Source organism: Aulonocara stuartgranti (assembly GCF_965226115.1).
Source record: "Aulonocara stuartgranti genome assembly, chromosome: 13".
Classification (NCBI taxonomy): Eukaryota; Metazoa; Chordata; class Actinopteri; order Cichliformes; family Cichlidae; genus Aulonocara; species Aulonocara stuartgranti.
In genome coordinates, this window is record NC_138949.1 from 6,751,012 (window position 1) to 6,767,221 (window position 16,210).

The following is a 16,210-nucleotide window of genomic DNA, read 5'->3' on the forward strand; positions in this document are numbered from 1 at the left end:
CTGAATTCAAACAGAAAGAAGAGTTTGTATGTGTCAGTGGAGTTCAGAGTAGAGCAGCTGTTTCTTTGCATCAAAAGGAGACCGTTAAGGTGGTTTGGGCATGTGATTGCATGCAAGCTCGAGGCCTTCCTTTGGAAATTTTCTAGGCGCATCCAGCAGGGAGAAGGCACAGAATAAGATCCAGAACTTGTGGGATTATATGTCTCACAATGCCTGGGAGTGTACTGGATCACAGGTGGAACTATAAAATGATGGTTGGCTGAATGTATATTTATAATTGTCCATTTTTGTTAATTAAGCGAGTGAATTGACTCACGCTACCAGGAACAGCTGACCTGAATCCAATTCTTGGTCCGAGCTCAAGTGATCCTACCTTGATGATCAGACAAACCTTCCATGGTTCAATCGTAGTAGCAAGTTTTTAAAAAACAGAAAGAAAGAAAAGAAAGCTGTGGGTGTCAGTCCTGTTGTCTCAAACCAAGCTACAAAGTTCCAGCAGCACACTGTTGTTAAGCTCCTGCACACAACACGGTTTGTTTTGTTGGAAGCTAAAATGAGGCTAAAGTGATGCACGCCAAAACACTCTTTAGTATTTAACTCCCTGGGAAAAATACATTTCAAGAAAAGATGTTACACTGCATCACTAACATCAACCCACCTTCCTTCCTTTCTCAGTGCCATCCTCCCCTCCTCCGCTCCCTAAACCACCTCAGGGTGGAAAGTAACGCTGACTACAGTATGTCTTTCTGAGGCCAGAACAGAGAACTGTTCTCCTCCCTCCCCCTTCTACTGCTCTTGTTGCCTGTGGTGGTGAAAGCAGCGCAGCTGAGATGTGAATTCAGAGCATTTTCTACCCCCCTAACTCATTCTGTTGATGTCTTTTAAGGCTGTTTTTTATACATTTCTCTCAAAACTTCCTCATCTTCTGACTTTGATGCTGCTGGAGATGTCAATACTAAACAGCCACAGGTGGACTGATGATGAAGATAAAGAGAAAGGAGGCTGGAGGGTAAGAGGGTGAGGCTAAAGGGATGCAGAGGGAGGGGAGGGCGAGGGGGGATATAAAAAGGATAGATAACAAGACTAGTACGCACTGGGTGAAAGAGGATGAACAGAGGTTGAATAGATATTAGGACTTAGCGATGGAAGTGTCTGGCTCTCTAGTGTGGTGAGTGCTGATAGTGAGAGAGAAAAATGCATAACATCTTTACTGAAATTTGTCTGCTGGCCAGACCTTTAACAGCTTCATTTGTACTCTTACAGAGAACACTTACCGCAGAGAAGTGGAACAGTTACACAGAGACTAATAAAACAAGAATTATGGAGGCCGAGGGATAGTGTTAGCTGTTTGAGCTCTAATCCACTTCCACAGTGTTCTCACAAAGCAGTCTGTTAAGTGACCTTGAGCTATGTGTTGTGGTTAGAGATGCACTGATTGATGGGCCAGGCCCCCTCTTGGCCCTGACAAGTGAACGGGCAGTGAGTCTCACATATGTCCAGTAATGAGCCGGTCCGTTTCACGCATGAGCAACACACACAATTATTCAGGAAAACAGTTGCGTGCACACTCACAAGTGTCACTAACGTAGAAACCTCTCACCGCAGACCAGGTTCATCAAAGTAAACTAATAGGGGGTTAGTACCAACAAACATAAGAAACTTAAATCACCACCACAATCACACAGATGAATATGGAAATTTTAAACACAGTAACAAAGATAAAGTGGATAACCAGCAGCCTCAGTATGAGCAAAGGATCAAAGAAGAACGAGGAAAACAGTAACACTCCTTCTGACCTTCTCCATCTCTCAAAGCAAACATCACCTGGAGTAATCTTCCCTGCACGAAGCCATACTGCTGCTCACTGATGGTCACCTCTCTTCTTCACCTAGCTTCAAAAATGAGGTATAGGGATGTGTTTTTTCTGCATTTTTGTCAATATTCTGAAACTAACCTGAAAGAAACTTCTGAGCTTGAGTTTTTCCTCCCCCCAGTCACCAAATACTTGCTCAGAGTTCAGCATGAACTCAGTTGGGATTTTCTTTCTCTCATTTTAGAGACTTTGCCTTATAATAACCAGTGCACTGAGAATAAACAGGTGTTCTAGCTCAAAGAGATAACAGCTTTCAGACTAGACAAAAGTTGTGGACATCAAATCATATGAACGAGAGTGTTACTAACTGTTCACTTTTGAAGTGCTTGGCAAATCTTTGCAACGGTCGATAATACTGAGCCATTTAGTGGCTTGAGTGTACATGCTGTTTTTTTAAGTGCTGCAATTATCTGTCACACACATTCAAGAAGCATAACACGAGACTCAGCTCACCATTAGGGTCCTCAAGTGTTTTTAAAGTGTTGCATTGAATTGTGTTTTCTCTCAGCAAAAAGAGCTGAAGTAATGCAAGTGACAAGCTTCAGTATTTAACTGGTCTGAGAACGGTGTCTTGAACCAGACTGTGGGTTTAAAAGGTTGAGATGATAAATGTCTTGAAACTACAGTCTGGTTCATAGATTCACAGACGATCTTGAACCTGGCTAACATCAAGCAGGCAAATATCAGGATGATTATTTATAACCATGAACTGAATCATGCTTTCATGAGCAGAGACTTTGCAGGTTCTTGGAGCAGTTAGGCTCATTAAATCATGTGATGAAACACATGAAGAAAAAATAAATAAATAAATCAGCAGATACCCAGCTTTCAAGGCTAACACTGCTAGCTTGGTACTGCTGATGATAAGAGCTGATGTGGGTTTTTTCTTTTTTTAATTTCCATGATTTGAATAAATAGACAGTAATTTCTTTGGATCATGGCTTGGAGAATGCAACCATCATTGCATCCCTATATCATATTGAAACCTGATGTAATACTGAATAAAGTTACACAGGTTCACCATCCTGTTAATTTTGCTAATTAGTATTTAAAGAACCAAGCACCTAGAAGTAAGATCGCGTACTTGGCGTATTGTCTGTCTTGTTAATGTTGGTTTATAATGGAGCACTGTAACAAAAAAATAATAATTTCCCCCAGGGATCAATAAAGTATTCTGATTCTGAAACGGCAACCAACTGAATACCAACTAGAAAACTATTTTTGGTAGGGGTTACTGAGGTTGGACAACAGAGAAAAGGCTAGAAAGCTGTAAGGGAGTGACCTGTTTTTAAGTAATTTAATTAGTGGATGTAATCACTAATATATTAAAATATTATATTCAATTTTGACCACGACACTCCCCTAAATTCTATACAGTAGACCTATAAACTATTTTTGTAGAAAATAAATAGTGGAAATACTACCAAAAACGGAACAATTCAGGCGAAGTTCAAGAACACAGAGCACACAGTCAAAAATGAACTCAAGTCTTTACAGTGAGAAAACTCCCACTTTGGAACTAAAAGAACTAAATTACAGAAAGTTGATTTTATTCATCTGTATGTAGCATTTTCAGTGTGAGAATTTGAAAGTCTGACAGTCGACAATTAATCCAGTAGCAAAAATAGTTTCTGAGTGTGGTGCAATTTTTCAAGATTCAAGAATGACACGATTTTTGTTCAATTAAATCATGTTAACATGAAATAAACAGAAAAGAGTTGTGACAACAAAATCTGAGGAAACTGAGTTTATGCAGTATCATATGGAGCTCAGAGCTACCTGCAGTCCAGTATTGTTGGCTGATATTAGCCATTTCTCAATATATAACTGTCTGCATTTAGAAATACTGATAAATAAAAATGTAAAAAGTAAAGAAGAAACATGAGAAACATCCTTCAGCCATGTTATGAGTGTTGATGTTGCATAGTCTGTCCACCAGGTCCTTTTGCAACTTGCCTGCTGGCAACGCACATGCTTGGAATGTCACAAAACACAACAACCAGCTGATCCAAGTCTACTGGACCAATATACTGGAATATTAGATTCTAAAGCCAGGTTTGTGGCGTCTCCCTTAGAGACTGAGTGAATAATTCAGTCTTTCGAGAGGGGCTCAGAGAAGAACTGCTGCCACTCCACGCTAAAGAAGCCAGTTAAGGTGGAGCAGGTATCTGACTAGGATCTTTCCTAGGTGAGGTGCTCTGGTTATGTCCTACTGGGATGAGGCCCCAGGGCAGACCCAACACAGGACCCAACTGCTCAGGCTGCTGCCCCTGCAACCTGGCCCCAGATAAGTGGAAGATACATGGATTGATGGATGGACGGAGATATTTGGTTTTAAATCACCAAATAAAAAGTATCTACAGTTTTGTGAAAAAGTGTTTGTCCCCTTCCTGATTTCAATTAAATGCTTCAGACACAAAATGCAGTTTCTAAATTGACATTCGGACTGACATTCTCCCTTCAGGATGTTTTGATAGACAGCAGAAATTATGGCTCCATTCACCACAGCAGGTCTCCCAGGTGCTAAGGCAGCAAAACAGCCCCAGACCATCACACTACCATAACCATAGTTTAATGCCGAAATAAAATACAGGGCCATGTAGGTTTGGATTTGTCCACCTTAATAATAAACATTCATTTAGAAACTGCATTTTGTGTTTACGTGTGTTATCTTTGTCTAATATTTACAACTCCTTGATCATCTGAAACAATAAAGTGTGACAAACATAAATAGGAAAAAAACTGTCATTTAAAAAAATTCCCATATTAGTTCTGCTCTACGCTACCGGACACAGACTCCAGATGTCATGCTGGAGCCACTCTTCCTGTTTGGGGGTTGCAGTTCCTACTGCTGCTATGACCACTGGGACCCTTGGGACTACTTTGAATGTCACCTTCTACATATTTCTGATGTTACTAACAGCCACATCTATAGCAAACCCTTAATAGCGGGTCAATCTCTGCCTCAGGTGGATTTAATGTCTACTGTATGCTGGCTAAATGAAAAGGTAAAAGTGACTTACTGTATTTAAATTGCACAACAAGTAGCTGCAATGTAAGCCGCAATCAAATGTAATTGTCAACCCATCCTTTTCACAAAATGAGAAATCTGTGTTGTTCTCCTGAACCAAAAAAACCAAACTTAAAGCGACCTCTGTCTAACCTTCCCCGTAGCTCATCTGCTCACTGACGTCAGAAAATAACATGTCAGAGCATGGCAGAAGTTAACTAGGTTGCCACAGCTAGCTGCTAGAACATGTACAACATTGGTAAGTACTGTGGACACTGCGGGGAGGACACTCATGACTAACACAGGCAAATAAGGTTAAAAAATCAGCAGCCTTCCTCCAAGGCGACTGCGCTGCTCTCTTGTGACATTTTTAGGCCAATCACTGGGCTCATCACCGAGGGTTTGCAAGATGCACTTTGATGGATTGTTGATTCCAGTAACACTGAAATCATTTGTGGTTTATACACAAACACAATCCAACTAATTTACTCACAGCAGAACAATGAGAGCATGCTACTCAGGCAGGGGGAAAAGCATGCATGCATTCAGAGATGACAAAAGACCACTGCACTCTATCAAGTTCTCTTTTTACTGGCTTTCTAAAGAAGTTAAAAAAAAACAGAACTTCAAGCAGTAGGATTTGCAAGCATCAACAAGGCTGTTTGACATTACACAATCTCTTTTTCCCCCCTCTCAGACTTTCAGAAATGGTAAGAAGCTGTTGTATCACATCTCTTGCTAACAGAAGATCTGGCTTCAAATATGGAAACGCAGTTGTTCAAACAGGAGACTTTAATATTGAACTCAAGGACAAAGGTTTTTGTACTTTTGAAGTCAAACATGTTTGTAAAGTTCTGTAAAGTCAAGTCACTTACTATCACTTACTATTCCTTTAGCCTCCTGGAAGAACAGACCACCTTCCAAGTTCACAAGTCAGAATTTTCTCCACTTGAGATGTTACAAATAAATAACTATTAAGCATTAAGCTACAACTGGACTGCTCACAACTTAATGTGAAGGACAGAGCCACAGCACGCTGCTAACAGGAAGGTTAGAGCTAAAGCTGTGGATAGGGTCAGCAAAAACACACACCAGACAGCCCTTTATGACAACTACTGAAGTCACTTTCTTGGTCTCAAAGCCACCAGATTCCACTGAGTAAACAGTTAAACACACAAGTCGAAACCTGAAGACTGGGCCAAGAAATATTTGAAGACAGATTTTTCAAAGGTTTTATAGACTGATGAGATGAGAGTGACTCTTGATGGACCAGATGGATGGGCCTGTGGCTGCATCAATAATGGACACAGAGCTCCACTTCGACTCGGACACCAGCAAGGTGGAGGTGGTATTATTAAAGATGAGCTGGTTGGACCTTTTCAGGGTGAAGATGGCTCGAAAATCAACTCCAAAACCTACTGCCAGTTTTTAGAAGACACTTTCTACAAGCAGTGGTACAGGAAAAAGTCTGCATCTTTTAAGAAGACCATGATTTTTATGCAGTACAATGCTCCATCGCATGCATCGAAGTACTCCAGTACATGGGTAGCAGGTAAACGCCTTCAGCATGAAAAGATAATGACATGGCCAAAGGTCAGGAAGGAGGCCTAAACCCGTGAGAACCTGTGGGCCTTGCTTAAACGGGAGATTTACAGTGTAGGGAAACAGTACACCTCTCTGAACAGTGTCTGGGAGGCTGAGAGTTGTTTTATTATTCTCACTTTAACATTTGCAAACAAACTAGTGAGATGGGAAAATGTTCATTTTTAAAATTAATTGCATAATTCACTTTTACATTCTTAAACATTCAGGTTTAGGTTCATTAACATTTTGGACTGACTGTCCTTGATCCATAATGAAATTAATGCTCAAAAATACAACTTTAATAATTGTGCACACAGTGTATGTGTGTGCAGTATAAGCCAATATAAGTATAAGCGAACTGCATGTAACATGAATAGATGATCAGGAACAAGTGTGACCACCTCAATAAAAGCAGAAAATCTGGCACTTTGCTGGTCTGCAATATCCAGGTATGTGTCAACACAATGCCACAATCTTCCCAGACAATTCACCCCAAGGTCAGATCATACATTCTCAGACAAATTGCAAAAAACTCAAGAGCCACGTCTCTGATTCAGTCAGCATGTTAAATGTTAAAAGTTCATGACAGTACAATCAGGAACGGCTTGTTTGGAAGGGCTGCCTGGGGAAAGCCTCCTCCTTCTGCGGCAGCATAGCTTATATGCTTACATATCTGGAAACAGGACAGCAACCTCCTTTAATATACAAAAAAAATAAACAAAAATCATGGCTGGCTTGTTCTGTATTGAGCCTGAGTTTGTCCCTTGCCTGATAGAAGGCACATAAACAAGTGGAACAGCATCAGCTGCTCATCCTCATGTCTGCCAACATGAGCCTTACATTTGTCAAAGTAAAGCAACCTTCGTCTTCACAGTGTGTTTATCTGTAAATACAAAGCCCTCGAGTCATTACTGTGATGTAATAATAACATTACAGAAATGACACAAAGCAATTTCAATCGTTACAAAAACGCTCTTCACTCAAACTAGCGAGGCTTCAATCTGACAGCAGGCAGACAAAATGAACAACAAAAAGTTTCAGCACAAAGGAAACACTCTGAAATATAAAAACCAAGCAGTGCTTTAATTCACACTGGCTTGTTCACAGCAGGCTTCCTCTGGTGCATATTTATTCCATTGCAATGTCTAAGTTTCCCTCATTCGCTTCTGTTTCTCAGTTTATGCATTTTCCCCCCCTTTGTCCCACTCGCCTCTTGCCTCTCTCACACACTCTGTGTTGTCTCTGGCTTTCTCTGAAGCATTGCCAGCAGCCAGACTGTGATCTAGGATCTGTTTCTGCCACCCACGCAGACGGCTTGGCTTTTATATGCAAATTAATTATTAAAAACAACTCATTATCACTTTAAACAGTTTCGCGCAGATGGAGAACGAAGAGGAGAGGGCGGGCTACAGTAACCCTGAGCTACAGTTGGCGTATGCACATGTGTGCTCGTGTATTGGAATGACTTTAAGGCATCCACTGGTTTGATTTATGGATTGGACACACAGCACCCAGAAACATTTTGTGTCATTCTGTCACTGCAGTTGCATCATCACACTGCGTTTATTATTATTATTGTTTTTATTTATCTATGTATTTTAAACAGCATGCTGGAGGTGCAGGTGATGGATGTGATGCTGTTGCAGCAAAGATTGCATCCTTCTGAATTCCACACAGTCCACCACAATTGTCGCATCAGATTCTCTGTTTTTATCTATTTTGTTTCAGACAGGACTCAATTTTAAATAAAGAGGTGAGCATATCTGCAAGTACTGCCTGTGAGGCAAAGCTCAGAGTTAACAGTTTCACAGACTTTGTCTACTGTCAATGATTTAACTAATATGGTCATGTCAGGCGCACAGCTCTGACTATGAGCTCAGAAGCCCCGCCCATCTGCTGTTCAAACAGGCAGTCAATCAAAAGAAAGTTGGCTTAAAAGGAGGCAGGAAAGGAGCTAAAAAAAGCACGTTTAATAGATACAGTGGTGTGAAAAAGCATTCGCCCCCTTCTTGATTTCCCATTTTTGTATGTTTGACTGACTTAAATGCTTCAGATTGTCAAACAAATGTAAATATTAGACAAAAATAACACATGTAAACACAAAAATGGGAAATCAGTAAGGGGGCACTCTAAACTGAAGGTATCAAGGCCCGGCATAAGTTAAAAAAGGATTACTCAAAAATGTGAATCATGTAAATCTACCTTAAAGGAGTTGTAGAACAAAAAAATGAATTAGCTGATGTAATAAAGAAACTATTTTGTTGCAAAAAATCATTCAGATCCTTAAAAATGGAGCTTATCCAAAAACCACATGGTAGTTCTTCAGTTAGGTAGTTTACTTACTTGACAGACTGCATCTATTAGTCTAATATTCCATCTTTCATTGTTTTACACCTCTCACCTATTGGCTTAAAAATTTAACAAAAAAGCTCACGCAGTAATAGTTCAGCGGCCTCAGCTGGGAAGCTTTCATCACATAGGCTCAGCACGCCTGAATTTTTCTAGACATTCCCTGACAGCGCTGCATGTGAACCAGCAAATGTCAGATTTAATCTGATCTAAAGTTTTAAAGTCGTTCATTGGATCAGGTAGTTTAACCTTCTGAGCTCTCTACTACAAAGTGCACGTAATGTCTGTGCCAGTGTGAGAATAGTGCAGGAAACCTTCAGAAGTGATACAACACTTGGACCAAATTCTTTCAACACTCTTCCCGCACAACTCCAAGCCAAACCTATAAAAAAAAAAAAAAAAAAAAAAAAGTATACTCATTTGGTTTGTTTACAACCCGATAATCCTTTAGACAGACGAGACTAAAGTGTAGATATTTGGCCATAATGCAAAGCAACACCGCTGAAGACAACCAAACACAGAATATCGACACAAACACCTCATACATAGCACGCTGGTGGAAGTTGCTGAAGTTTGAAAAGTATCTAATGTCTTTGCGTTACCCAAATGAGCATCAGTATTGAATATAGATGATATACAGTATTCAGTTGTGGTCCAAAGTTTACATGCATACACTTACCAGCACAAATTGTCATGGAGCTGTTGATGATTTCTTTTTCAGTGCAGATTGATTGTACAGTTTGAACTGGATTTTCTCTAATCCACAAAGGTCAAATAAAAACATACACTGACTTAGATCTTTGAATAAGTGGTGCTGAGGGTTCTACAATGTCTTTAACTTGACAAGGAAACTGATTATTAGCTTCTTGTTAGTAATTGTAACTGACAACAAACGGGCATTTCTCTTTGCCGACATAGACAGGATTTGTTTGACAGCACTAATTTAACTGACCAATACTCAGAACAATGGCAAACTCCAAGGAACTCAGTGAGAATCTACGAAGGAGAATTGTAGATTTACACAAGGTGTGGGGGTCTCTTTGAGCAACTGCAGATTCCAAAATCATCAGTTCAAACAAACATACAACTCATTGTGTGTTTTCAAACCTAAGAACACTATATCCACTGTCGAGCATGGTAGTGGTTGCATCATGCTCTAGGGCTGTTTTGAATAGCCAGTGAAATTAAAGTTATTTGAGATTATACTTACTTCAGTACCAAAATACATCAGGAGGAGGATAGCCTTTTACCCAGAGCGATGAAAGTTACCCAGTGTGTTAAATACAGTATATCAAAGGTAATACATTATGACACCACCATTTGAAACTTTAAAATAAACTCTAGCACACTTTGACAATTTGGCAGGTATTTCTGCTTAAAATCCAACTTTGGTCAGATTCTAACATAAAACATGAGCCTATGAAAAGCATTGATGTTAAGAAAAGTCCAATTTTAGTGTTTCACTAAACCATGACATGTAAGCTAGCGTTAACTAGCTAATTCAAATCTGTCCAAAAATTATGAGATTATTTCTGTTGCTAAATTGCTAAAGATGGCTAGTTACAAGTTAGCCTAACAATTCGTAACTTTGCAGAAAGCATGTAGACATTTTGTGCTGTTGTTGTTTATGGATAATAACAACTGCCAGTTCTCTCCTTTTTTTGTCCTTTTTTTGGGAGTATACAAGGTGATACATATGTGAACACAGACACACAGTCTGACTGCATCACACCAATTTCTGTGGAGTTTCACACCGCCCTTCACGGAGTAACTCACAGTACAGAAACAGCCCACTCACTGAAACATGCAGAGATGCACGCACCTCTGATATCTCTGTGGAAACAAGACAAGGATATGTGCACTCATCCGCCCACAAACACACCTACACCATCATGTCCTTTTTCTCCCTTCACCCACACAGAGCTTCAGTCGTGACACCGACACACACACACACATAAACACAGTTATCTACTTACTGATAAAGACCTGTATGAGAAGATAACAGTGTTTTTGAAAGGTTATTCTCCAACTGTGTTCAGCAACTCTTTGTATTGGATCCAGCAAGACTATTGTTTGGGTTGAAAAAGATTTTTTGCTTAGCAAACATCCTTTTTACAACAGATTAAAGTGCACAAAAGGTCAGTGGCAGTTAAAAAAAACAAAAAAAAACCCAACTAATTTTTCAGGCTGAGTGAAAGATAAGTGCACTGAAAGAAACTGAGGTTCTGGCATGAAAAGTTCCTACTGGAAGGCATTCACAAGTCTTGTGCGAGGAAAAGATGCCAAACATGATGAGTAATACATTTTAACTTTAAACACGGCAGCTGCCAAACACTATTTGTTGCAGGTTTCAGCCTTTCAGAAATCATTGGTTTCTCAGGAAAAGGAAAGGGATGGAAAAAAAAATCCTATTTCATGATTAAAGAAAACTTTGGCATGCAGTGTTTGCTACTGTTAAAGCTTTTTTTTTTTTTTTTTTTATTAAAGAGGGGAAAAAGGTAGGTTTCCCAATAAAAAAAGCAAAGCTCAAGGGACAGAAAAGCCGTCATTTTACATTTATGTTGCTTTCTGTCTTAAGCACATCAATCAAAGAGCCACCAAGCAACCACTCACACTGAGGTTACATGAAATCGCCTCCAACCGTGGCAGCGCTGCATGGAACCACAACAATAACATACACTCACAAACTGTAAAACACAAACAGTGTTGTTGATACTCACTTGAGCTGTGGCCGAAGCCTCTTTGTTGTAGTACTTTTTCCTCTCATACTTGTCCCGGATAAAGACTTCCACTGCTCTGAAGGTCGGGGTTAAGGACTGAAGCCGTGCACAAAGGTATCCAAGTGGACAATACTTACACACACACACACACCACACGAGACGCATCATAGAGAAACAGCATGCACCGAGTGTACACGGGAATTCTGCACAGCAAAGGTGGGAGTAGTAGTAAAACTTGCAGGAGAAGAAAAAGTCTTTTCAATCCTTGTTTTTGTTTTGTTTTTTTAAGTCGTATGCATACACGTTTTATGTTCCAGCAACTACTGAAACTGAGATTTTGTTAAATAATATTTAATAATCCCCCAAAATAAGGATCCAAGGATATTTCAAGATAGTTGGTTAAACTTGCTTCTAGAAAAACTTTCACAACATGCACTCATAAGCTTTATGATATGTATTGTGTGGAATAGTCGTCAACTTGAATACACTGAGATTAGAGATGTAGATAATGTGTGGTGACGAACGTTCCTGTCTGTTCAAAAGCTTTATGTTTATCTTTAATTGACAATGACCTCAGGAGGCTGCTAGAATTACAGCATGTGTGTCAGGATCAAAAGCAGACGCTGATGTAGAGCCTTGAAACAAGGTTAAGTGGATGATTGTAGGAGTGAGCAATTAAAAAAAAAAAAACTCTTAACATAGACTAGCATCAGTACTGATGCCAGTGCCAATGCATGCTACAGACAATTGTGTCTATATTTGTCAGAAGCACAAGATTCAACGTTTCAGTGATGGAGGAAACGTTTAGATTTTCTACATTCGGATCATCCCAATGTGCTAAAAGAAAAACAGAATCCTGTTAGATAAATTAAAATGAAATATTTGACAGAATTTATGTACTGGGAAAATGTCAACCTCAGTGATGAGCAATCGATAATAAGATGTAATTATTTCTGCTGTTTTCAATTAGTGGGATGATGATCGGCTGTACTTTACTTGTTGAACAGCAATCTCTTAAATCTGGTCTTCACAACATATATTTCAGAAAGACTCTTTGCCTGAAGAAACGAGGCTACATTGGCTTCAGAAAAAGAGCTGATGTTGCTCATGATGCTACAAAAACATTTCTACAACAATCTGAAGGTTAAGCAACAACTGACCTGGGCACACTGGGTATACCAGGACACAGAACCATCTTTATAGGTTCAGGAATCATCTCTAAAGTGTACCAAACTAAGCTACAAGCAAGACTTGCTCCCTCCAAGAGCAAGTAAAAGTCAAGCTGTACAATGCTCATGGGACCACCATTGGGATAACACGAAACAACAAGACAGTGAAAATCACAAGGAGGCTGTTAGAAGGTTTTTTGACCAAAACACAACTTTTTGATTCATTCGACAATCGTTAGAGTTACAGAAAACACTTCATTGCAGCATAAGAACCTTATCTATGTTATAAAACTCAGAGGCGACAGAAGTATAACAGATTCAACCTGTGTGTTGTATTCGTGCAGGGACAGCTAGTCATCGGGGAAAGGAACAGTTAATTTTTTAACTATATCAGCAAGTTCTAAAGGAAAACAGCGAGACGCATATCTGTGAGGTGACTCTTAAGAGAAAGTGAGTCATGCAAAAAAGGTAAAAAAAAGACTAAAGTTAATGTTCTGGAAGATTCCACTCAAAATCATCACCTCAAGAAAAGAGTTCAAGGTGTTCTGTACAGAGGATTTTATTAGCAGAAACACTAGCTGCAGTTTTTGCTACAACTTACATTGAAACCAAAGGTTTGTACACTTTTGCCCCTTAGAAATATGTGAGATGAGAGGCTAGGTAACAGAAGCGTCACATCTCAGAATAATAATACTGATCACTTATTCTTTTATATTGACCATTATCCCTAAATCTGACATCACATTGGGAGATTAGCAGCAGTAACTATGTTGAACACTTTGTGTAAAGGTAAAAACAATTATGCAATTGCTTGATTTAATCAATCTATCAGAGGATTGTTGATGTAAATCAAAGGATTTCATATTTACTGCACTGCTCACCTGTTTGAAATGATGCGTCGCTAAAGTCTGCAGCAGAAATTTGCTCAGCAAGTAACCTGACGAGAAATTACAGCATCACAACTAGAGCTGGGCGATATGAGATTTTTTCATATCACGATATGTTTTTTTCATTTCAGTCGATAACGATATCTATCACGATATAAGCCAAATAACTATATTTGTAAGATTTAAATGTGCCGTTGCTCACAAGTAAAATGTGAAATAATCAGCAGCTTGTTTTGATTTAAATATTTATTTCCCATAATAAGTTCAACAGGGTAGATGTACTTAAGGAACATGAGACTTTTTCAGATAAATAAAGGCAAATATTGCAAACTACACAAAAGGCAGCCGCTAAAGCGTTTAAGTTTCAAAATAGAACAAACGAAACAGACTAAATTGTCAATTCCACTTAGAAACAAAATATTAATTCTAAAAATAAATCTTAGTTTGTTTTACAGAAGAACAGACAAAATTGACTAACTTTTGTCAATATCAAATAAACTGAGAACTAAAAGGAAATTCTCAATCTCTCCTTGTTGTATAGCTTAGCTTTTCAAACAGTTTTAACAGTTACTTTAGTCTGACAAAAGCCGAATGACGAATTAGTGCTTCCAGTCAGAGACTGAGGCGACGTCCACACGTACACGGGTATTTTTGAAAACGGAGATTTTCCGTTTTCATTTTAAAAAATAATCCTGTCCACACATAAAGGGAGAAATGAAGAAAAACGCTGCTATGAACACGCCAAAGCAGCAGGTGGCGCTAGATTCCTAACCGTCAAGAAATGTTGGCCAATCAGAAGTCTAGAAGCCTCGGTGGGAAAAAGTAAACAAAGCTGGGGCATAGAAGCAGAACCGAGTCGTATGTGTGGAGGGACAGTAACTGTGTGTATATGTAAGCATTTAAACACTGCAGAGATTAGAATTAACAGTATTGTAGAAATTCATTTCACCGAAACAATAACGTGGCGCACAGTGTGACGCATGCACCGGTTTATTGTATTTCCAGACTTGCTTTCGGCACAATTTACAGTGCACGCTACTCTGTTTTTTGTCAGACTTGAAATAGCCGAAATACCTTCACACTACGGAACTTCTATGGCTCTTCCGTTCGACAATCTCTCCGACGTTGGAACCATCATCTGTTTTCTCTTCGGTCACGCTCGGTTGATTTTTCTAGTCGGCACACTCATTTCCTCCATTACGCGCTGGCTGCTTCCCAAACAAACACACGTGCGGCTTGGCACTTGTGCTGTACGTAACAAGTCACGCGACGTGACGCTGCGGCTGTGATTGGTTCGGCTCTGCGCTACTTAATTTGGATTGGCTGACCTTTTTTTTTTTTTTTTTAAAGAGGACAAGAGCGGCGAGGTCTATCGAGTAAAAGTTATATCGCGATACATATCGTTATCGTTCTATCGCCCAGCTCTAATCACAACTAAGTGAAAGTGTCAGAAAGAGTGAAGAGGGGCTTTGTCAGCTTTAAATCCTGATTAGACTGAGTGTTTGTAAAAGGGCCCGGCAGAAACTGGATCAATTGTATCCTAAACACGATGAGGCAGATCTAAAGTGAGCGCACCATTAGAAGATCGATGCCTGAACATTTGTTGACTGAGAGCTGAAGGGAAGCAAATTCATCAAAAAAGTGTTTTCTAAATAAAGAACACAAGATTCCAAATCAGTAAAAGTTATGTCAAGAAGGCTTTCTAGTAGTGGCCTCAGATGACAAGTCTTTAACCACTTCTGGGGCAGGAACACAAGGTTTGGGCTAAGAGATTTGAAAAGTTCCCTTTGCTGACAATCGGCAGCTAAACGTTTGGGCCATGAACAGAAGGCTGTATGTCAGGAGAATAATAGACAGCGTAATACTGCAGAGGATTTCAGTTAATTGGAGTCGGACACCTGAATGAATCAGACAGCTGTTGGTCTCTCTCCTGATTTCCTCTGTCTAAATGTTGTCTTTAACAGTTTTCATAAAATCAGCCAAAGAAATGGGAACAAATTTTGCATTTTGGTGACAGACATGTAAAATCGGTTCTCTGCCAGGTTGTCTGTTCTGTGTAGATACAACAGTGGTTCATCCTGGGTCCAGTTTTATGCTCGAATGATTAACAGGTCACTTTTAAGTGGCTTAACAAACAAACTAACAAAAAAACGTTTATTGAGTGGGGGAAAAAAACAGCCTGAAAAAGATGCCTCAACACCACCTTAAAAGGTCAGCTCATTAGAAGCAAACTATAAAAAGAATTCAGGGTTGACTCAAGACTTTTGCACAGTACTGAATATTACGTTTGAAACACATACAGTATTTAAATGTATATACAATTTAGCCATCCATCCATTTTCTTCCACTTTTCCAATTTGCTAGAATGTATCACTTTTGGGCATAGTTATAATGTTTCTCTTTTAAAAAGGGCAAAAAAAATGATGTAAAAGAAAACAAAAACAAACTATTAACATGTCTGATTTCCATATGTGCGATGCTCGTCTCTCCATTTCATGATCACCAGGAAGTTTAATAAAAGACGCTCGGTCTAGACATGGATTTTGATTCTTTGCCACACGCTGCGAGTGACATGACTTATAATGTTCACTCCATTTGATGGATCAGCAAACTTTTCC

General features: G+C 39.4%; 1 protein-coding gene across 4 annotated transcripts in view; it reads right to left on the reverse strand.

The window, feature by feature from the left end:
• Positions 1 to 16,210, reverse strand: part of smap1 (small ArfGAP 1) — a 169,952-nt gene that overhangs the window by 122,668 nt on the left and 31,074 nt on the right. For all 4 annotated transcript variants that reach the window (XM_082557643.1, XM_082557642.1, XM_082557644.1 and 1 more), the window contains exon 4: positions 11,537 to 11,612. In XM_082557643.1, the coding sequence (XP_082413769.1) occupies positions 11,537 to 11,612 (76 nt within the window). The remainder of the gene's footprint in view (positions 1 to 11,536; positions 11,613 to 16,210) is intronic.